The 24,994-nt window shown below is 33.2% G+C and overlaps 1 protein-coding gene across 2 annotated transcripts in view; it reads right to left on the bottom strand.

Moving 5' to 3' along the window:
- Nucleotides 1-24,994, bottom strand: part of KIF20B (kinesin family member 20B) — a 102,926-nt gene that overhangs the window by 65,666 nt on the left and 12,266 nt on the right. For both annotated transcript variants that reach the window (XM_036928789.2, XM_036928790.2), the window contains exons 8-20: nt 24,655-24,882; nt 23,603-23,714; nt 22,580-22,654; nt 22,341-22,487; nt 21,517-21,679; nt 20,677-20,964; nt 14,784-14,923; nt 14,354-14,492; nt 13,209-13,317; nt 12,293-12,345; nt 6,667-6,817; nt 2,475-3,708; nt 1,994-2,132 (exon numbers count right to left, since the gene is read on the bottom strand). In XM_036928789.2, the coding sequence (XP_036784684.2) occupies nt 1,994-2,132; nt 2,475-3,708; nt 6,667-6,817; nt 12,293-12,345; nt 13,209-13,317; nt 14,354-14,492; nt 14,784-14,923; nt 20,677-20,964; nt 21,517-21,679; nt 22,341-22,487; nt 22,580-22,654; nt 23,603-23,714; nt 24,655-24,882 (2,978 nt within the window). The remainder of the gene's footprint in view (nt 1-1,993; nt 2,133-2,474; nt 3,709-6,666; nt 6,818-12,292; nt 12,346-13,208; nt 13,318-14,353; nt 14,493-14,783; nt 14,924-20,676; nt 20,965-21,516; nt 21,680-22,340; nt 22,488-22,579; nt 22,655-23,602; nt 23,715-24,654; nt 24,883-24,994) is intronic.

Raw genomic sequence — 24,994 nt, 5'->3', positions numbered from 1 at the left:
ATCTACCCTTAAAATATTTGTCACCTGGCCTTTGTAACATATTTAACTGATGAAGAATTCAAATCAAGAATTAAGAAATCCTACACACTAATAAAAAAATTTAAAAAAAGGATAGCAAAATAAAGAGAAGATAAGAACAAAAGGATTTTACACAGTGGAACTAGAATAGACAAATAGCCAATAAAAACAAATAGATGCTGCATTTCATTAGTAATCAGAAGAATGCTATTTCAAGTCACAATGAGATAGCCCTTTTCACATCCTCTGACCCAGTACGTCCACCCCTTGGAATATGAACTCTTGTGCAAGTGTACCACAGGCATGTGTAAGACAGGAACACAATAAGATAAAAAAAAAATCTAAGTAGTCAACAGGAGAATGGATAAATTTTAGTATACACAATGGAATATTATACAGCAGTGAAATTGATTACAACTAAATATAAATGAATCTTGGGAATATGATATGAAAAATAAAAATCTCTGAAGAATACAATATACTGATTGGAGATAAATGACAAACATGCTTTAAATTATATTTTTAAAAGTTAAGAAAAAGATACATAAAACATTCAGTAGAGTAACTGCTGTGGGACTAGCCCCACATGCAGTTGTATCAATTTTTTCAGACTATACCCATTTAAGTATTTTTTTGGAACTATCTCAAAGTAATAAAAAATAATTCCTTAATACTATTTCAACTTTTAGAAAAAGTCTAAGTACAATATAAAATCAAGAAGCCATAAAAGAAAAATAAATTTAAATTTATGAAAATCAAAATTTGCTCCAAGGCAAAAAAAGATCTCTAATCAAAGTCAAGAAAATTGGCAATGGGGGAAGAGAGTTATGCAATTTATATCCTTAAAAGGCTAATTTCCTGAATATGTAATAAGGTCCTATTAAGCAATGAAAAAAAAAAAAAACCTCCACAACCCAAACTAAAAAGGCAAAGGAAAAGAATATGAAGTTCACAGGAAAAAAAAATACAAACGGTTTTTAAACAAAACGATTACTTAGAGAAATGCAAGTTAGACTTACAGTGAAATATACAATCTGTCAAATTAGCAAATATCAAAAAAGTATGATAAAATACTACTTCGTAGATAAGGGTACAGAAAAAACTCTTAACAATCATACACTACTTTGGCATGTAAACTGGCATAACATCTAAGGAGAATACCAAAATCACAAATGTACAAACTAAAGACCCAAAAATTCTACTTACAGCAATTTATATCAAAGAATGACTTATAAATGTGCAAAGTGATATTGCTGCATAATTTCAATCAGTAGAAGACTGGAAACTTTCTGAACTGTCCAACAAACAGGAGATAAATTAAACTAATGGTAAATACATTTCAGTCATCAAATAGCCCATTTTGGAGTCTCCTTTTATCCTGATATCAAATAACAGCCAAGACATACTATAAACAAGATTCACAACAGTGTTCACAGGGTGTTTCCATTTTTTAATAGGAAGAAAGAGAAAGGATAGAGAGGACAAAGAAGAGAAAATAATTGGTAACATTTGATGCCTTGGAGGGAAACTTGATGGCTGACAGGGGTGGGAGTTTTTTTCCTCACTAAATAAACTTTTATATATTTTTAATTTGGAATCATGTGATTTTATTTCCTATTTTAAAATTAAACTATAATAAAAACTTGTTCAAACTGCACAGCATACTTTCCTAAATACTATCTGCAAACAAAAGTTTGCTTTTTAATTTTTGGGGGGAACTTGAACCTGGCAGTCTGTCAAAGAAAGAAAAGATTCTAACACTGCAAGAGGAGGCACATATTATTCTTAATGTTGGAAAGTCTTCAGTTTTTTTACACTGGCTAAATTTTCTTTTGTGAAGTAGCTTCTCATTTTAAGAAAAATAATGGAGTTGACAAATGTTCTGTTCAGTCCTAAAATTAGTATCTAAACTTGATACATAAGGAAAACAGTATTTGTTGTTTAAATTGGCCACACAATTTTTCAAATAACCTACCTCTTTCTGTACTTGTTCAATCTGCTTTTTGGCATCAGCCAGTTTCTCTCTGAGCTCAGCATAATCTTCTTCCTTCCTCTGAAGATCTGCTTTCAGATTCTGGTTAACAGCAGAGCTTGCAGAGAGCTCCTCTTTCAATCTAGAAGTCACAAATCACTTTTCTATATTAAGACACCAAATCACTCAGGATCACCTGTGTAAACTATTACCAATCTCCAAAACTGTTACCTATCACAAATTCAAAATGTCTAAGCCATAAATGAATCCTTCAGAGAGGACTTCGTATGTTTTTATAAATAGATCTTTGCATCTATCTTTTGGTTCCAAAGGTTTACATGCACAAAGTTCAAGTTCTTTACTCATCATACATGTTACACTTTAACAGATTAAGTTATGCCCACCTAAATTATTTAAGTTACTCAGGAAAATCAATGACATGCTTTTGCATATTTTAGAACATTTTAATTAATATTTATCTTACTTTTCTGTTTCTTGCCAATTGGTTTCTTCTTCTTCCTTTAACTGAAGTAAACGTTTTGCATCTTGCAAATTATTTGTTAATTGTGCAATTTCTTCTTTCAACTTAACTTCCCTGTCACATAAATCTTTGGTGCTTTTGACAGAATCCTGAAGATTTGCTTGAAATTCCTTCAGATTTCTTTCTAGGTTTAAAATGATAGATTCCTTTTCCAAAATTTCTTTTTCTAACTTGGCCAAATGACTACAGTCACCTTTCTGAGTTTCTAAGGTTGCCTCAAGTTCCTTTATTTTCACCTTATAGGAAGTAACATCTTGGATAAGTTCTGAAAGTGCTCTCTTTCCTTCAACTACATGCTGCATTTGAACCTCAAGACTAATGTTTTTTTCTTGCAGCTCTTCTTCCAGCTGCTGTATAAGACTTTCTTTTTCTTTTAGTAGGTCACCTTGATTTTTCTCCTCCCTCTCCTGTGTTTTTAGTCTACTGTTTTCATCCTTATAGCCTTTTACTTCTGCCTGTAATTTTCCAATTTGTTGTTCCAGTTCTTGGATCTGGCGACTTTTTTTGGAGGAGGCCTTTACAATCTCCTTACATTCTTCCCAAATAGCTTCAATACTAGTGTGGAAAGCACTCTCCCTACTGAGTTCCTGAATACGATAGTCTTGAACTTGCTTATTTACCAAATAATCATTATCCAAAAGGTGTAACTGTGTTTTTGGCAAGTTATCCTCCTGAGAACCACCTGACAGATCCCTGAGATTGAGTAAATCTATGTTTGAGATCTGAGAAGCTGAATCAAGCATACGCAGTTCATCTATTTTTGCTTGCATTAATTTTATTTGTGAAACTTTATTTGTGATGTTTCTTCTAGCTGTTTCTAGTTCCTTTGACAATTTCATGATCTCCTCCCCCTGGTCTTGATTTATACTTCTCTGCACATGTAATTCAGAAATTATTTTATCATAATTTGACTGAATATTTTGGACCTCTATACTTAAAGCCACACTCTTTTTTTCAGAAAAAGAAAGTTCCTGCTGCAAAGTAACAATCTTTTTATTTAATTCTGCTTTTTCTTCCTTTTCATTTTTAAGTTCACTCTCAGCAATGAGTAAACATGTTTTTGACTCTTCATTAGTTTCTTGTAAAACTCTGTCTTCCTTATCTTCTGAGATGCTCTGTTGCATTTCTTCATTTTTCATCTGGTCTTCAGTGATAGCTGGACTATCATGTATAGGTCCTTTAAAAATAAGAAAATTATTAATTTGGCGATCCTTAGTAAAACCAAAAAGCTACCATACATGCCAATTGTCAAACATATGACAGCAAACTTTCAGTGAAAAACCGATATAAAGTAAAAAAGAAAAAATACATTGCAAAACACATGACATAAGCCCATTTAAAATTATAGCTCCATAAGTTAATGCAGAGTTAGCAAGCGGCAGAACACCAAAGTGATGGTAGCTGCCTCTGAGTAGGATTACCAGTTATTTCTACTTTCTTTTCATAACTCAGTATCATGTGAATTTTCTACCATAAATCTTTATTATCATTACAATACGGGGCAGAGGGAAGATCATATTCACTGAGACACCCCAAGGCAAGAATCCCAAATCCTAAAAAACAGTTTAAAAGTACAATTATTACAGATATACTAAATTAGTAATTTGAAAACTGAGTACCTTAAAATTTTCATAGGTAAAATTAGGAGGAAAATGGTTGAAATTCTGGTAAGTCTAACGTAGCTTTACCCTTCACTAGCTGTATTAACTGTCAATAAACTGATTAACCCTATAAATACTTCCTCAAATGTAAAATGGACATAATATCACCTATCTCAAAGTTACTGTGAATATCAAAATGATAAATGAGTTTAGAAAATTGGGCACGAGATGTAGTTAGGCATTATTAGAACCTAAAAATATTTACAGAAGAGTTCAGCTATTAAAACTAAGTAAAATTTTGCCTTTTTCAGGCTCAGTATCTACATTTCTAGAATAAGGTATTTCTACCTTCCCTACAGGATAGTGTTAAGAGGCCCAACTGGCTAATATATATGTTAAAGCATTTTGTAAATGTTATACAAATATAAGAACTTTAACAATTATAGTTGGTATAGATTAAGCTATGCCCAGAATAGATGCACTACTAAAACTTAATTGTTAACGTTCATTTGACAAATGAACTCACCTCATAACTGGGTTATTTGTCGAATAACCCAGTCTTCTCCACTGGTTCAGATTCCTGTTCTACTTTCCAAATGCAATTCTCTACTTAGGACGCTATTCTCACACCTATGACTTCATCATGGAAATGACTAATCGAGAAAACTACACAGTGATGTTAAAAGAGTCCTTGATTTTTTTTGTAACTTAAAAATGTTAAAAAAAAAAGAGAAGAAGAATCCTCTTGCCTTTTGAAAAGACAAGTTATAAAAATGTCTGAATCTCAATGAGAGAGATTAAGAACTCAGCAAGTTAAAAACAACAATCACAAATTCAGGGCTCACAAATAGACCCTGAATTTCTTGAGTGAAGAAATCTGAGTCATGCATATTATATAGACATAGCCCCTAAACCCCTAAGTCAACACAGAAAGTTCAACAGAACTTTTTGATCAAGAAATCTTCTCATAATTTACTGTATTTCATAGTAAATAATTATATAATACAAGGTAAATCCATCTTTTTTGTACCTGATTTTTTCAGATATTCATACAATTTTTTCACAGATTTTTACTGTGTCTAAAGTTTTATAGAACATATTCAGGACAGCCTTGTCAGGGAGAAATTAAAGTGTTAGTCCATAGCAATGGCTTTGTACCCTCTTTTAAGAAAACATGCATCCTACGATAACTATCAAAACTCTGATCCTATCCCAGTGCTTATAGGAGTCACATACTTTGTTCCAGAGATTTTTTAATAGTAGGTAGACGGGAAAGAGGATAATTATATTTATAATTTCCACATGATCCCATATGTAATCTCTAGGCTCTAATAACATGAATCACTGAGAAATAGCCAAAGTGGTTGTCAATTTAAGCAGAATTTTTTTACTTAAACTTACTTTTATCTTCCCACTTCCAATTATTTACAGCTAACAACTATAGTTCTTAAATAATCATCTTCATGAATGGGTACCCTTAGGATTAGTCACACTGTGTACATCACTTGCTCCCAGCCAATTCCACTTCCTAGTGATCTACTGACCCTATATTCTCAACTAATCTATGGCAATAACCAAGGGGAAAGAGAGGGACAATGCTACTGAAATCACAGCAGGGTTATCCTCCCAGGAGCAAAGACACCCCTCCTTCAATGGATGACAGAAGGCATATGCATATTAGTCTCAATCCATTAGCTCACACAAGCACTGTACATTCCACGAACCATGTATCTAATGCTATACTATCCTTTAAGGCATCTACTTCTGAAAATATTATTTTACTCAAGTTCTACGGTGCTTATGGGTGCAGTACCCAATTGTTTTCATCCTTCACAACCTCACGAGGCAGGTATTTATTTTAGTAAAATTACTATTCAGTAATTTACAACATCCATTTTTCAAGGTTAAGCAGCTAGACGGGTTTCTAAAGCTAATATATCTTTATGTTAGAAAGCCCTATCTCCCTTTATCTGGCCACAGAAGTCTTTCAAAAGAAATAATGAATAATTTAGAATGTAAAAGTTGGTATTTCTTCCACATAAATAGGGAGATACAGCATATACATCCACTTGTTTTAGTAATTCTGTGGTAAACACAACTCAAGCACATTTGTCTTTAGTAATGCTCAGCTCAAAGTCTTACCTGCAAATGTCCTTGTCTCCCAGTGAATACAGAATTCAGAGGAAGAAAACAGTGTGGAGAGACTTTTACAGAAAAATTATGAAAATTTTACTATAATTATGAAAATTGAAGTGGGAAGTTATAACCATTATAAGCACAGAAGTAAAAAGAATTATAGGCATGCAAAAGTGATAAAAGCACAATATCTAAAAACATATTTATCAAAACAAAGGACAGCTCTAAATATGCCCATCCTCTGGACAGTTGATCACATGTTAGAATAAGAATCAGTTCTGTTTAGATTTCGTCAGGTTTTTCCTCAGACAGTAAATTTTCTCCTACTTGTAACTTTTTTATTTACTGCTTTAGGAATTAGCTTTCTTAAGGTCTCCTGCTGGCAAATGAAGTAGCACCTTTCTTTGCTGGGGGTTCATCTTGTTGAAGTTCATTTTCACTTAATCTTTTTCTTCCTGAATATGCTTTAGCTTTGTTGTCCTCAGGCATTTCAACTGTTTGATTACAAGTCAACTCACTGTTTATTATTAAAGATGTACCGGCCCCATCCTAAAGTAAAACAAAGATTAATTCACATATAGAAAGCTATAGGAAATGTAAAAACTACATAAATTTTATTTCAGTAGTGTATCATAAAAATTTATTGAAACCTTTTCTAAGTTGTTTATGTCTCCCCACAAAATAACTGATGGCTCTGGCAAATGAGTGATATTAACTAATTTGTACACTCACTAAGGAAAACAAAAAAACTTGTCCTAAAATCAGTCAAGCATGTAGCTTCAGCCTGATACCCAAAAATAAATTCATATTAAGTTTCCTAAGGTGATCACGTAGGTTAGAGACTTGTTTGAATATAACCGCAGAAAAATAAATACTTAACTCTAAGTTACATTCAAAATGGGTTTTGGAAAGAGAAATACAAAAACACTGCAACGACACTGTTTCTTATAAATATTTTTACTTAAAATCTTGAGGTCCCACTCTAGAAACTCAGCAACTCTTCTGTGACCAAAGCCTCTCAAAAATAAGTGGCATCATCTTATATTTTAACAACTTTCAGAAAAAGTTTTAACTTTAGCTTCTAGCCTACGTATATATTCAAAGATACACAGTTTACATACAGCTTTAAAATTGTTTATCTAAGTAACAAAAATCATTTAGATTTTTAAGTTTTAAGGCAAATACTATGTCTCCCTAAAAGGCAAACAGAAAAAAGGTACAATATATAGTATTATCCAGAAAGGGTAAAGGTGAAACTCAGCAGGTAAGTGTAAGTCTATGGAGTAATCAAAGGTATGGTAAAGGCAGGGATTTTTTTAATACAGAGATTATTTAACTTTCTGCATACTGGAAGCAATCCATTTTGGAGAAAAAAAAATTGTATGCAAAAACAAAATGCCATTATACATTATAAAATCAGCAAATGTTTCATTCTTAGGAGATATAGGAGAAATGACTTTTTTAAGTCATAAAATAATGGGTTATTAGTAAGTTTTTTTAGGTATTAGATGGAGGATGTCAGGAAGAACAAACTCCATGTTTTCTTACAGTTATTCCCTAGGTGTCATTCAATAAATGACAAAATCCTGGGATAGGCAGATCACACCTCTGATAGAGCGTGAGAACTTTCAAACACTCCATGACAGGTTCAAGTTGTCTCCTTCGCCACTCTTAGACCTCTCAGAATGACCTGATAATACTTTCCTCCTTCAAACTATACAATCTTCAAAAACAAAAAAAATCTATCCTCCACAACTCACAGTTACTAAAAGGAATGTTTCTGCCTCTAAGGTATGCTTGGTTAGAAGGACAATAAAGAACCACCATTCAAAATAAACTTTTTCATCATTAGAAAGAATCTGCTAGACCAACAGTTAATCAGCCTAGACCAACAGTTAATCAGCACAGTCAGGTTAAGTTCCAAGTTATCTCACAGTTGTTTATGTGTACAATTCAATTTCGTACAGTTTTAAGTTAGCTGACAGTAAGGTCTAGAGCCTATGTAAAAAGTTTATTTATAAGCAAGGACCATTACACTAGGTATACTGCCTAATGGATATTGCTTTTTTACTATTGCTTACTTAAACGTTACTAACACGTTACAGTATGCAAACATACTACAAAAATAAATATAATTCCTTGTTGTATTTCCAACAATTTTCTTTGAAGTTGTAGTCACCAGAGTGATCTGTCTCTAGCTTTTCTTTTCCTCATTTTTACCAAACCAAAGGCCAGACTTAAAATCCAAATCAAGTTATCAGAGAATGGAGTGAATAACCAAATAAAAGTGCAGAGGGACTGGAGGCCCAGCAATTCAGTTACTGGCAAAAGTCAACCCCAAGTCTCAAAAAAGTCTTCTCTCTCCTTATTTCAGAAATCAATTTGCTTTTCTTAATCTCCAGCACCACCATCCAACTACCCTAAATCAAAGTCCTCATCAACTATCACCTGAACTCTTCCAAGAAGCTCCTAACTGGTCTCTCTTCCTCCAGTGTAATTCCATCTCAATCCCATCCTCCAAGTCTCCAAAAACAACCACACAAAATAAAAACTCAACTCTAGTACTCCTCTCCCTAAAAGTAATGACTTCTCACTGCCTGCAGAATAAAATCCAAACTTTTTAATGCAGTATTTAAGGCCTTCCACCATTGTACCCCAACCTCTTTATTCCCTACTTCATTTTCTCACCTCTCCTTGCTTCAGACTTTCTTCTTGAACAACAAATTGCTTGTACTTTCCTACACTGACTACACTGAATGAAAGGCTTCTCATTTCCATGACTGTGCATTATGATTCCTATACCTGGAAGAACAGAGTATCTTTTTTGTCCCTCACATCTTCGAACTACCCTCTCCCCATACTTTCAATTGGCTAAGTTTTAATCACCCTTTAAGGCTCAACTTAATCATTTCCATCTCCAGAAAGTGTCCCCTAAATTCCCTCCTATTCTCAGCTTCTTGCATATACTGACTACCACCACATTATTTCATTATAATTATGTCAAAGTGGTTTCTCTCTTACTGGGGAGTTCTTAAGGGAACTAGTTTTTATTAATTCATGTAACTCCCAGAATCTATCTAGCACAGTACCTGGCAACATGGCAGACACTCAATGAAATGACTGAAATAAACTATTTCACGCTTCTCATCCTTACTCTCTACCTTTATTACAAGGGTGGTTCTCCCAGTTCGGGTACAAAAAAGTCAGACAGACTGAATAACACATCTAGTAAATGTCCAAAGAGAGGTCTGCTACCAGAAATTAAACAAAAGTTAACTAAAAAAAGAAAAAAAAAAAACCCAAAGGATAAGCTATTCTTCTAGAATGTTTCTTATTTACCCCTGTAGTATCAAAAGCCATCTAATGTTGAGATGGTTCAGAGAATCATCAGAATTGGTGTATTGCAGTTTGACTGTCAAGCTACAAAAAAGAAAGGTCAACAGTCATTTTATACAAGATACCATTCTTGCTGCTTCTGGTGCAGAGAAAAGATAAACAAAATCACCTCTAAAGAAAGTGAAGAGGATTGGTTATCAGTTTACTCAAACTCTTGTTATTGCCATGTGTTTACCATTTCTACTTCAAAAAATGATTTAAACGAGTTTACAATAAAAACAAGGAAACCAGAAACCATTGTTTAAAGATGCACTGATCATCCTAAACCAAATAAATACGAAATTACTTAGATCTGCATTTATGAAACGCTTAAAGGCTTTACATGCCACAGTACATAATGTAATCTAAAAAAAAATCCAGTCTATTAAGTATACTAAAAGCATGTGAATAGTGACACAAATGCATATAATAAACAAGCCTCTGAAGAAGAAAATCTAATTCCACTCAATTTCATTTATAATTCTATATGGATATGGACAGATAGATAGCTTTATGATCTGTGGATACCTAAGCACATCTAAGTTCCCTTCACCCAGAGGCCCCCTTCCAATCAGCTGAAGCTTAACCTTCCAAAGACTACATTTTCTCCTCCCTCTTATGTGAAAAGCACTGTCAGCATAGTTTGTGGGTTATGTTCAAAGACATCAAATGCCCTCCTGTAAATTCTTAAGAATCCAGATTTGCACAACAGTAAATTGAATTTCACACCAGAATAATCCAACATGCTTAGTAAATTAATCTTAAATTATATAATCTATTTTAAATTATCTTATTTTGAACAAAAATAGACCTTGTAATATAATTTGTAATGCAAAGTTAAATTCTTCCACTGCTTTTAAATGTACTTTCCATACAAATCTTTAGTTTCTGAAATGTGTTGACAGTATCCTTTTTGATCAATTATACCTATCAACTCTTGAATTATTTGATTCTGCATAATTATTTTCTTGAGAAAGAAGAAAAATAGCAATGTTTAGTAAATATATTTTAAAATAACTAAAATGTAAATGTGATGCAGTTTTAGAATTCCTTCACATTTTAAGACTAAGCAAAAATACAGGCAGTAAAACACTTTGCATTGCATAACCTTACCTTTGTTTAAAAATTAACATGCTTATATAAACAAAGGAAAGAGAAGCAATATAGCATACTGGGTAAGAGGACCCTGGAATCACAGTCTGGCTTTGAATCCTAGCTACTCTACCTTAAAGCTGTGACCCTGAGCAAGTTATTTACCTCTCTGTAAAAATAAAAAATAATAACATATATTACAAAGCTGTTGAGATTTAAATGAGTTCATATATGTAAATCACTTAGAAGAGTACATAGCAAGTATTCTATAAACATAAATATATATGAAGTAAATAAAAGAGCTACCAAACTAATTTGTTGATTTTCACTTTAATTTAGGAGGAAGATTACAGGGTACTCATTTTCTGATTTACATAGTTTAATATAACTGAATTTTTACAACTAGCACCTACTATTTGAATAACTAGAAAAAATAAAGGAAACAATTAGGAATTGTCTAAAGAGTAGCTGTAGAGTCCTCTGCTAAGTACATTATTTTAGTTACTTCTTTAAATATTGAATAATAGATATAAGATCTTGAATTATTTATATCTGATCATATTTTAAAATACTTAGCTCTTTAGAAGAATAAATACAAGTTAAAATAAGAAGATTCATGCCAGAGAAGGTCAGGAAAAATAGTAAGTTTAGAGGGCTAAATTCATATCGCCCCTATGTACATTTGAAGTTTTATATTTATAACTGTATCAATGTCAAATTGATCTACAAACATTTGGAATAATTATCTGATCAAAGGTACAAGGTACCAGAGATCTCAGAACTCTGATCAGCACACTGTTAAGGCAGTATTTCATATTCTGAAAGTCAGTAATTTCAGATAAAATAAACACCATTTAAATATATCTAATTGACACCATACATCTAGTAAAAAAAATAACATAGATCTGTATGTGCTGATGTAGAATTCCCTCTTCTGAGGGAAGAAAGCAAGACAGAACTACAATTACTTTTGCAAAACTTTTTAAAGGGTATATATATGTGTGTATGCATTGTCTATATATAGCTGACCCTTGAACAATCCAAGAGTTAGGGACAGTGATCCCTGTGAGCAGTAGAAAATCCACATATAAGTTTTGGCTCCCCAGAAACTTAACTACTAATAGCCTACTACTGACCAGAAGCCTTACCAATAACATAAAGTCAATTAACATATTTTTTTGTATGTTATATGTATTATATACTATATTCTTACAATAAAGCTAGAGGAAATAATTTTCAATTGTCACGAATCTCCAAAAATTTTTCCAATATATTTAGTGAAAAAACCCATATATAAGTGGACTGTGAAGTTCAAACTCATGTTGTTCAAGACTGAACTGTATAAATAAATATTTTCTGGAGGACTGAGGAAATTTCCCAATAGCCATCACTGAAAAGAGGTGTAAGGCTGAAGGCTCTTATATTTTTCAATATTTTTAAAATCACATTCCTTTATTACTCTTTAATAATTTTAAAAATAAATGTACACTGTTATAATTCATGCCCCTTCACTTACTTAAGTTTCTTATCAAGACAAAATAAAGCTTAACATATTACCTTATTAGATTTCGCAAGCTCTTGAACCAATGAATTTAACTTAATTTCTGATTCTGAAAAAAATAAGAATATTGAAAATAAATATGTAAGCATCTAAAAAAATACACCATTGAATAATCACGAAACATGAGCTACTATAGCAGATAACTTTTAACTAGTGTTAACATTCAGGAAGAAGGATTTTTTGACAGCACTTAGCTACTAATACTACCACGAGAGGGGGTAATGCTCCTGAAAAAGCCACTTTTGACACTCAGGGGAAAAATGAATACTGTATACTAAATAGTCAAAATTTTTCTGGTATAACTTCAGAGAAGAAAAGGAGCTAGTACCCTTCTAATCCACTCCATAATGTAGATGCACCACCTACCTGCTATTATCTACCCATTTCATCTCACACAGAAAAGAGCAGAGTATTTCTTCCAACTCTCTTAAGCACAAATGGGATGATACACATGTGTATATATACATATATATGTAATGCTCTTGGAGCCAGAATGAAGCACCAATCTAACAGACTTCTCAAGACCACTCCACAGGAATCACTCTGTCCCAAACTTGCAAGCCCAGGGCAGAATCTACTACACTAGGTGAGTTCATACAGAATACAGAACAAAATTTATAGCTTTATAATTTCCTAGGAGACTGCTTAATTTGCTGATAAAGCTAATACTTAACTTGGTTTGTTTGGTTTTATTTTTGAGAAATCCATTTCCTAAAAATACTAGTTTAAAAATAAATGAAGGCAAAAAAATACTTATAAAAAAATAGTAAATTACTAAAAAGCCATAAAAATGATACCTAGATCAAAGAATTTTATGGTCACTATGATAAATAAGCTGCATTAATCTTATGCTCACCAACTATATTTTTATGCATTTATAATATCTAATTATGGGTAAATATGTCTACTTACCATTTTCTCTCTTTTTTAACTCTTCCTGGGTTTTGATTAATTCTTCTTTGGTTGTAGCTAATTCAGCTTTAACTTGATTAAACTTTATTTCTAAATAAGCAATCGCTTCCTGGGGGTCAGCAAGAGATGCAATATATAAGTGAGCAATTTCAGCCTGTTTCTTAATACCAGTGACGTGATATCATCTTGAAGAAAATCAATAATATCTTCAATTCCTACATAATTATGTGCTTCCTAAAAATAGCAAAAACTACATGCCTAATATTAACAGTGGCTTTCACACTCATACAGTGGTACCATCTCATTTAGACAGTTTAAAAAACACAAAGCAAAAAAATTCACAACTTGAAAAATTTTTAAATAAATAATATAGAAAGTATGGCGTTCCATTACACATTTTCTATTTTATGAAAATGAGACATATTTCCACATTTTAAAAGAAGTCATAAACTATGATAAGTCATTACAGAACAATTATGATTATCAAGCTCAAGTATGCTTTCAGTTATATAATGTGTCTTAAAAGGCAAGCAAGAGGAAACAAACCTCCATTTTCACAACTCAGACCAAGAACCAAACCATGTCTGAAAGCAAGAACCTGGACATCACCATCCTCAGCTGAGTAATTAAAATACAAAAAACAAGCAGTAACCCCAAAAAGACATGATCAACTTCAGCTTTAGTGGAAGCAGCAGAAAAAGATGTTTCCTCACCAGTAGGGAATGGTCAGTCACCTAGCAAGAACAATCCTTTTTTATATATAAATATTTTTATCTTAATCAGAGCAGGAAGTAAATAACCCTTTAGGTCCCTTATACCATTAAAATTATTTAGTAAGTTTAAGATAAATCTGACAGGGCTATCCCATAACCGGACAAAAAGGAATCTGTCTGCCTATAATCAATATGACTCAAGTAACACCAAAGTAAGATATAAATGCAACAGAGAGACACATTTTTCAAGTCCAATAGCTATATTTAAACTACCTGTGCTTACATTCCTAACAAAGCATGCTTAATTATAATAAAGATACACAGTAAGTTTTTTTTTTAATTCTAAAGCATATTAATGTTTCTCATCACTGATGGGTACACTAAATCCTGGTAGCAGACACCTCACTGAAGTTAATACTTCAGTTAACCTACTTTGGTTTCAACATTCACGGCATGATCTTCCCTTGCTGGTTCTTCCTGAGTGTTGCATTTACCAACCAAATCCTTGAAGATAGCCAAACGACATTCAGCATTTTCTTCTAATCTCTCTCGTTCCTCACGAAGAGTTTCCCTTCATAACAAATTAATCCATTAGGAAACAGAAAAAGCACTACTTTGTGTTTTTGTTGTAAATTTCTAAGATTAAACACATTACAAATTAAAAGCAGATTTTAATAATCATTCAAATATAATTCAGAATCACCACAGAGATTAGAAACAGCTATTATCAAGCCTGTATTCTGAAAAAGAGGTCAGCAAATTCAAAGGCCACCTAGTATAAAATAAGTAAACAAGTTTAAAAAAATAAAACAAGTAAATAAAATACTCAATTTTTTCCCAGGACATGAAAGAAGTAACTTACTTAAAATCAGCTTCCCTTTGAGCCAAATATTGAGTAAACTCCTGTGTAACCTCTTCACGAATTTTAAATTCCAATGCTAACTTTCCTTTTCTTTCATTTATCAGTTTTTCTTTCAAATCTTCTATTAAATTCAACAGTTTCTAGAACATATAAAATTAAAATTCTAATAAGAGTAAACATATCAAGAAAAATACTGTCCAAATGTTCAAAAGTAACTCTTTTCATTAAGTTGATTATAATTATGCATCCTTTTAAAACTGATAATATTCTCACTGAAAATTATGTATTTGCAGAAATTCATCAAACTGAAAAATCAGGTGAGGCTCTACATTTTAGAAACAGACTTACAGAAGATAAAATGTCTTGCTGTCTAGCTACACTAAGAAATAAAGAAAGAAAAATTTAAGCACCTATTTATCCAACAGAGACTACTTTGGGGAGTTCATATTTGATTTCATGCAATCCACACAATCTTCTGCGACCTTGGTAGTGGCACCCACATTTCTTAGGAGGGGAAAGTAGGGACCAGGTATGTGGTAAATGTTTAAGGTTGAGTTTTAAATTACTCTGTCAAAAATCTAAAGCCTAAGTACACAAAATACTTACTAAGAACCCCCAAACACTTAACAAAATGACAGAGATGTTACATTAACTTACTGAACTTTTATAACTACCCAATATGAACTTTATAGCTTTTGAAAATACATAATCATGTAATATGGACAATGAATAAATAAAGCAATTAACACTTGACATGGTTAGTATAGATTTGTAATAAAATAAGTTCAAGTATTAAGGTAACAGCCTGGTATCCTTTTTAAAGGTTTCTGATGAAAGTTTCTCAACAATAATTAAACCAGTAGACTCTCTTAAAGTGACAGATCTTTCAATGTCTCAGTTTAATATTTGAAAATATTTCTAAGATATGCTGACTTTGAATTCTACTTTGAGGAATTTATACTGAGGAAATAATAATATAACAGGACACAGTGTTTTCACTGTAAGAATGGTTATTACAGTGTTGTTATTTGGTGGTAGTGGTTATATTTAAATAAAGAAAAAGAGCCCTAATTCAATAGTCAAACATAAGAGATTTGTTCAATTATAATACTATCATAAACTACTGCAATGAATAATGATTTATATTAGTAATACATACTTTTCAGTTTATTGTTAAATGAAAAAAATTAAGTTACAAAACAGTAATGTGTAGTGAAATCCATTAAAATGGGAGATCTTTATATTTAATTTTTCCCCTCTTTTCCTTTACCCAGATTTCACTGATTATATAATATTTTTATAACTTTAAACCACCACATACTCACCCACTGTTTAAAATAATAAAAAGTAACAACTAAAGAAGAGCTGTGGGAGACTTGGGAGAAATCTTCATGATTTTGTTTAAAGTCCTCAAACAATTACTTTATCATTGTTAGCATCTGATAAAGTTCTTGCTGAAAAAAGTCTAGTTGGTTATTCTAGCTAAATGAATTTTAAGTATAAATATGAAATTTTATTTCATAATGATTTTTAATACTCCTTATTCTCCAATTAAAATGCTAAAATAAAGTATGCAAAGCTTATCATTTTTGTTTTTAAAAGTCAAATATTAGAAAAAACATTGATGAAATTTTTTAAATACCTAGTCAATATTATAAGAAGATACACATTTATACATGCAATCCATTACAAATGGCAGCATTATTTTTCCCTAGCAAATTCAGGAACTTTACTAACATTTCAAGTTTGACATTATATATAAACTTCAGCTTTAAGAAGACCAGTACAAAACAAAATAAGATGATTAATGGCCCCATCTGTTACTGAGGGAAGTACTATATTAGAGACCCAAGGTAAACAAGGTCCAATCACACAGAAACCAAATAAACTGGGACTAGTAGCATATGAAGCCTTCATTCTTATTTCCTAACAATACAGGTATAATGATGACTTTCAGAGACACTTAAGTAAATTACTAAAATTAGAGTATTTAACCCAATACATCATCAATCTGTTTAGACTTTTATCACTTTTATCACTTTTTATCAAAAAAATAATATGATATACAGCACCGTCTGTGAGCACAGGGTTACTAGTGTTCCTAGAACATCAGTAAGAAGGCTCCATGAGGATCCCCTCATGGCCAGTTAATGCAGGCATGATCTAAATTTCAGGATAAATACAACTTAAATATATGTGTGAAATGTATTTGGACACGGGCTAAAAGAACCACTGTTGATCTTACTAATTTACCATAAATTTTATAAGATGAACAAGCAATTCCTATCTTTGAAGAAATAAAATAATTGGTACTAGGTAGATATTTTGAACACTTGTACTTAACACTGCAAAGTAAAAGTCTGGTAGAGTATGCTAAAATCACTGGGTGAAAGGATACTGTGGAATAAATATTCACATGGTCTCAAAATATCATCCCACAGATGATATGCTTTACAACAAAGAGAGATCTGAAAACACAACACCTTAACCAGTGAGTAGAAACTTTTAATACACCAAGAATGGAGAAATCAGACATCATGTTTCCTGAGGTGATACAATGGGAAATTCACAAATTTACCTAATGGGCTTGCTTAAAGTGTTGAACCTGAATTATGAGGGAGCTCACTGGGAACTGGCATGGAAAAAGATGGCACTGTGAGAAGCAAGGCAGAAACCTCCTCCCAAAATCACATAAAACACAAAAATACAGCAAATACAACTAATCCTGAAAAAGAGACCTGAAGATTACAGACAGTCCACCTAAATCTGGGAAAGAGAAGACCTCACAGAAAAGGGTAAATTGGCAAAGCCGCAATCCAACAGGACCCAAGCCCTTTCCACACCCCAGTCCACAGGTTGACAGAAAGAGGAGTGGACCAGGGAGGGAATAGAAGCCAAGGGCCCCTAAACACCTGGCCCTGATGATCTGCTCTGCGAGCACAAACCCACATTACATGGTGCTCTGGAGATTGGTGAGGCTGGAAAGCAAAGATGGGCAGAACACTTGGAGAGGCTGAGATTCTAGCCACTTGTGGAAAACAGGTATGCACTACCGGCCCCCTGGGACAAAAGAAAGGTGGGCAATTTGAAGGACTTCCCAGCAGCAAGAGGAGTATTAAAGGGGGAAAGATTACATAGAGCTCTCTGCTCAGGACAAAGGGCAGGCAGACAAAACCTTCCCAGCATGCTCACCCCAGCAGGTTGGGAACTCTCACCGGCTTCAGACGCTCCATCCCCAGCTGGCAATGCAGCACCGAGTCCCCCAGCTATAGTATGAAGCCTACTGCTCCTTCTTCCCAGTAGGCGCCAGTCCCACTCACCTGCCACCCCTGCCATCACACCAGGCCTGCTGAAGGGTGGCCCCACCCATGGCAGCTACAGGAGCATAGCACAGTGCCTCCTCCCTGCGTGCACAGCCCACTTGACCTAGCAGTGGAGGCAGGCGTTACAGCTGCAATGGCAGGAAACCCTCCCTGCCAAGCTCTTTCCTTCCAGCAGGCACTGGTTCACTCGCCTGTGACCCCCACCACTGCTACAGGCACACGGCAGCTCCAGAGTATTCCCCCCGCACGCTCAATCAGCTGATGCCCCAAAAAGCTTACTACAAGCAATGCAGAAAGGCACCACAACCATTGCTCTTCAGTAGCTGGGGCTCCCGCACAGGGAATTGAGCTTCTGTGCACTAGAGGTCGCCGCCTACACAAGGCTATTATTCCATAGGAAACACTAAAAAAAATGAAGTAGCGAAGGAATTTGGTCCAAACAAAATTACAAGTAAAAACGCTAGAAAGAGGACTCAGTGAAACTGAAATCACCAATCTTCCTGATAGATTTCAAAATAAAAGTCGTAAACATGCTCACGGAGCTACAGAAAAATATTCAAGATCTCAGGCAGGGTTTCAACAAAGAGACAGAAACTTTGAAAAATACATTATCTGAAATGAAACATACAATGGAGGGATTTAAAAGTAGATTAAATGATATAGAGAAGAATGAAATGGAAATTAGAGACCAGTAAAACAAAGAAGCCGAGGAACAGAGAGAAAGAAGAATCTCTAGAAATAAAAGAATATTGAAAGAACTGTGTGGCCAATCCAAATGGAACAATATTTGTATTACAGGGGTACCAGAAGAGAGAGACAAAGGGATAGAAAGTCTCTTTGAGGAAATAATTGTTGAAAACTTCCCCACTCTGGGGAAAGCAATAGTCACTCAGGTCATGGAAGTGCGGAGATCTCCCAACACAGGGAACCCTAGGAAGACAGCACCAAGACATACAATAATTAAAATGGCAAAGATCAAGGACAAGGAGAAAGTACTGAAAGCAGCCTGAGAGGGAAAAAATATCACTTATAAAGGAAACCCCATCAGACTATCAGCAGACTTCTCAGCAGAAACCTTACAGGCCAGAAGGGAGTAGCATGATATATTTAATGTAATGACACAGAAGGGTCTCCAACAAAGACTACTCTACCTGGTAAAATAGCAGTGGATATTAAGACACTGAGATGGGACTAGTGGTTACCAAAGGGGAGGGGATGGAGATGGTGGGAGGGGAGGGAGAAAGGGATTAAGGGGCACTGTAATTCACAAACACAATATAGGTAGGTCAAAGGGAGGGCAGTACAACCCAGAAAACACAATGACTCATCACATCTTACTATGCTGACAGTGACCACAATAGAGGGGATGAGGACTTGATAATAAGGGTGAATTTGAAACAACTGTGTTGTTTATATGAAACCATCATAAGATTGTATATCAATGATACTTTAATAAATTTTTTTTTAAGTTAGCTCACTGAAGAAAAAAAATACTGAATTATGAGGAAATAATCAGACAAATCCAGATTGAGGCTATTCTCTACAACTAGCTTCAACTTTTCAAAAATATCTAAGCTAGATTAGAGCTAACCAAAGAAACATGACAATCAAAATCAATGTGTTAACTCTGGCTGTCTATCAAAAACAAAGTGGCTACAAAGGACAGACTGGGACTACTGGCAAAACCTCAACATAGACAGTATAACAGATGGCATTACTGTATCAATGTTACATTGCTTAGGTATGAAAAACATCTTGTGATCTTGAAGAAAAGGTCCTTGTTCTTTTTAAATATAAGCTGAAGCAGTTATAAGGTGTCATTATGTCTACATTGTGTTTTCAAATGGTACAGGCAAAAAAATGTGTATTTACATACTCAGAAAAAGAATTAAAGTAAATATGGTAAAATGTCAACAAGGCAAATCCAGATGAAGTGTGAATGAGTGTTCATTGTCCTAGTTTCTCTATGTTAAAATTTTTCAAAATACAAAGTTGAAATATAAAAGATTTCATGTACTGTTAAGAAAGGTGGAAGTGAGAGAGCCTTAAGAACTGTTAACCCGATCATCTACACTTGCCCTCTTACAGAACTAAATTATGTTTTCTACCTTTATCTTGCATCTACCTACCACTTCAGCATTTTATTTAAAAAAATAAAAATAAAAAATAAGGGAGAAATGTGGGATTCACATATAAATGAAGTATAAAAATCAAATGAATAATCATATCTGACTTGATTGTTTATAGTTTATGATGCGTGATCAAAACCGACAGTTTCTGTGATATGACTGCCCTTGCACTGTTCACCATGGAAGAACTTATTCACTATGTAAGCACTTGTTCACCATGTAAGAATTTGTTCGTTATGCTTCAGAAGATTGGAGACTGTTGAGAGTTAGGCTTGGGGTTGATTAATGAATGTGCATTGAGTCCCCTATACAGAATTTTATTGTTGTTAACAACCATTTGATCAATAAATATGAGAGATGCCCTCTCAAAAAAAAAAAACTGTTAACCCTAACTTCAGAATACTAATAAGTCAAGCTTAGAAATGAGTTGTTAATACATACTTTCTTCTCCTCATGGCTAATGAAAGCCTTATCTTCCTCTAATGTTTTATCTAGATCTTCATCAGTAGGTTCAGTTTCCACATTTTGGTTTTCTTCAGCTTTTTCTATATCCTCAACCAAATCTTCATTTTCCACCAGATCTTCTAGACCACTTTCCCATGAAATCATGGACCTTTTTACATTTAGTATTTTATTATCTGAACTATTGTCTAGTGATACATCTTGAGAAGATCTGACAGGTCCAAATGATTTCTCTTGAGAGGAATTTAATGCATCTGGAACACAAACCTGTTAAAATATCCAATGTGACTTTTAAAGCAGAAAAGGCAAGAGCTGTCCACTAAAAAACAGTTTCGTAAATTTAAGACAATTTGTGTGAAAAAAAAAAACCTACACAAACCAACAAAGAATAAGGAACTAGCATCCTTAAATTAACATTCCAATAAGAAAAAAGCTAATTACACATGTATAGTACAAGTAAATTTACTTTACTGGGCTAAATTCTTAGTACTACTCCTAGTAGGGGTCTTCCCCATGAACTAGACAGATGCCACTAGATGAACCAGACAAATGGCAGAGCAGACAATTAATTAAGGATACTCATAATTTATAATGGGTATTCACTATTAACACTCATTACTGTGTCATTTTAATCCTAGCAGAGGTAACTTTCAATCTTTTCCCATGTCCTCCTACTTGGACAAATATCTACATTTTTAATTTTCAATTATTTCCTAGGTCTACATTTGTAAGTGCAAAATGTATTACCTACTCCAAAAAAAATCACTAATATTCTAATAAGAGGCTCAATAAATTCTGCATAAGTTTCAATATATTTACTTTTTGTGCAATGGCTGAGAACTTCAACACACTGAGTGTTTCATCATAGGCAAAACAACACTGGCTGATGTTGACAATCATACATATTTTCCCTTTACCATTAAAAAAACTTTGAAAATAGTGGGTCAGTTTACTTTCCCGGAAAGGCACATGCTGTTGAAACCTATGGAAAAAGATTTTTAAAAATTTTAAGTTAAAACAAATCTCATGAAGTCAGGATACTAATAAATTTTACAAAGAAATAATTAATCTCACAATCACAGACTTAAATTCTAGGTTAGTGATTAGTTACACCTGTAATTCTCATTTTCTATTTATTTATGTTGCTTTAATTACTATGCTATTACTACTACTAACAATAATCCAGTAGGCAAAATGTTAGTAAGCAAACCACATTGAATTGGGTTGCATTCTCTAATGCAGAGCAATTATACAACATGTTATGAAACACCTTAATTAGATGAAGGCAGATTTATGATTTACTCAGCCTAAAATGCTAATTAATGCAGAAATCTATCACATCTAAAGAACACAATTCATTAGTAGGAATAAAGTGGTTTTAAATGCTAAAGCAGTATCACAAGAAGTTTATTATCTAAAGTCTGCTGGTATATATTTGCTGTGGAAAATACTGTGTTATACTTAATGAGTCACTGGTATCAACTAACTTTTTTTTTTAATCCTATAAGTATTTTCATTGTAATCCATATGTAGTCATTACATAATGAGCAGGTTAAGAACAAAAAAGAACTTTCTAAATAAAACTAGCCAAGTTGAAAGTTCAAGTATCTTAATATGCTATTAACACTTTTAGCAACACTTACTTTGATTTTTCACTGTTCTTCAAAACATTAATACATTTTCCCAGAGTCAATAAAGAAGTGTTGATGTTCCCCGTCTCTCTTAACCTCTCACCTTCGTTTTGTGTCTTCATGCTTCGTTCTGAACCAGCAAGATCACATAAAGACAATCTGAATTAACCAAAAAAAAAGGGGGGGCTTTAAAAGTTCTTTAAAACAAAACAATTCAAAATTAATTACAACTTAAAGAATGTTCAACTTACTCACTGACTCTAATTACACGAGGCATTTCAGAATCTTCTTCAATCTGTAATATTCTAATAGTGAATATGCTATGACTGAAATACACAAAATCAAATGTTATCATTTTATTTATGCATTCCAAATAGTAAGCAAACATCTAAATCAACACTTACTTATATCCTAATACTAGTTATAGTTCCAACAATGCGTTTTCCAACTAGCTGCAAGATACTTAAATCCAGTGTTCTACATCATCTACCTACCTCACTGCCTTAAACCAACTACAGTATCTTTCACTAAATGCCAAATACCTCAAGTCAACTCCTCTTAGCATTCCAACTTCTATTAATGGAATCATTTATTAAAAAGTTTCAATTTGCTTATAAAGAACACATTATTTGTTAAAATGGTATTATTTACAGGTAAAATTCTTTGAATAAAGATTATATTATTTTTTAATTGGTGTTATGTACAGGTAATCTTTTAATAAATAACTAAAGCAAAACATCTGGCCTAAATATAGGTTTATGTGGATCATATATTATCCTCATGCCATACTGAGTATAGGAAACAGGGCTCTTTCCCCCTTAAAAAAAAAAAATCTGTTTTAAATATTTCACTGCTTAAATGTATTTCTTCTTGCTCTCATCCTCCAATCCCTTACATGAAAAATATCTTCCCTTAACCCCTTGATTTTTTAGCCTCACTCAGTATGCATATAGTGTCTGTGTTCATCGGGTGAGAAAGACACAGAGAAACGTCGTCCATCATTGTAGGCAACTCTTAAAATACCAAGCTTAGATATCCACATAAAGAGTAAACATATCTCAGAGACTGTGCAAAACTAGTAAATCTTATGTTAGAACAAGAAATAGTCCTGATAATCTTATGTGCTTAGTGCTCTTCAGTTTACAGAATATTTCTATGTCTGTGAATTCACTTAACCTATCAGAGAACCTACTGTCCACTTTAATCTTAGAATAGTTGTATTTAAATTAACATAGAATACCCTAGGTGCTTCCAGCTTAGGCCACAGAGCTTACCTTCTGCTAGAAGCATTGTTCAGTTTCGTGAAGGCAACACTCTGGTGCTTTATTCCTAGTTTTAAAAGTCTATATGCTTCTTTGGAATCAGATACATGAATCCATTGTAGATCTTTAAAAATAAAGAGGACACATATCAATTTTTAAACACACAGCATTTGTTGTACAATGTAAGTTTTTGAATATTTGTAATCTCTTTTCCTGAAGACATATAACAAAATTTTTCTTTCAGTAACATGCCCTAGGTGGAGTCAACTCAATTATTCCATGTTCCACTAAAAAAGAAGTACACAAAAGAGGAAATTATGATTTTCCAGTATTTAAGTTAAACAAACACACAAAGTAAATGTTCTTCAACAGTCAGCCAAAGGGAAAATTAAAAATAGTAAGATTCCTTAGAATTAGACATGTGGGGATTGGGGGGAGACAAAACACAATACAAATTAAGCCTAAAATTACCTAGCTCTAAGACATTGCAATTCATTACTGAATCATAAAATAAAATTGAGTCATATTCATCATTTTATAAAAATGAATAGACTATAGAAAACATCAAAGTGCATCCTTTGTAGTAGGGAGAGTAAAATTAAACTGTCGAATTGTAAATATATATGCACAAACATACATACATATGCAGGCACCAGGTCATGATGTTACTAACATGTATGTATTTCTGTGAATAGGGTGTAAAATGGATGAAAAAACACCACCATGGGGAAAAAAAACATTCCCATAGCTCCAAAAATCTGTTTTAAATATCTCAGTGGACACTGTTAAAATGCAGGAGAATGATGTATCAACATACAGAGCTTTCCCTGTCCCCCAAAATCTAACAAATGATACTCAAACAAACTCAATACTATAATAGACCCCTCTATATTCAGGTTTAATTAACATACCAAAACATACTTCCAAAGCACAAATTTCTCTTATTATCTTGATGTTAATAATTAGCATAAAAGTTTTCAATTACTAGCTCACTCTCCAATAGTTACAATAAAACTTAGAAAGAAACTTCAGAGCAATATAATAAAAAATACTCAGTAGTATACCTTTTATAAAAGAATAGCCCTTTACATCTTGGGAAAGGCGTAGCATCTTTCTCTTTTGGAATTTAGATGATACAGGAACAAACAAGTCATATATGCACTCATTGTAAATCTCAAAAAAAGAAACCCACACAGAAAATTTTATATTATTAACCATATTCAAACTAGCTTGTTCACAATCTTTCATGGATTCTTCAAACTCTGGGTTATTCAAAGAGCTTGTTAAACTTCCTGCAAGAAATAAAAAAGGATAATTATAAAATTAAGCAACTGACTAAAAATGAGACACCAGGACAGGTCAAGACTCCTTGGACTTGAAAAACAAAGTAAGTATCCTTAATAT

The sequence above is a fragment of the Manis pentadactyla genome, chromosome 8 (genome assembly GCF_030020395.1).
Source record: "Manis pentadactyla isolate mManPen7 chromosome 8, mManPen7.hap1, whole genome shotgun sequence".
In the NCBI taxonomy this organism is placed as follows: domain Eukaryota; kingdom Metazoa; phylum Chordata; class Mammalia; order Pholidota; family Manidae; genus Manis; species Manis pentadactyla.
Note: the sequence above shows the minus strand (reverse complement) of the source record. Positions and strands in the feature narration are given on the sequence as shown.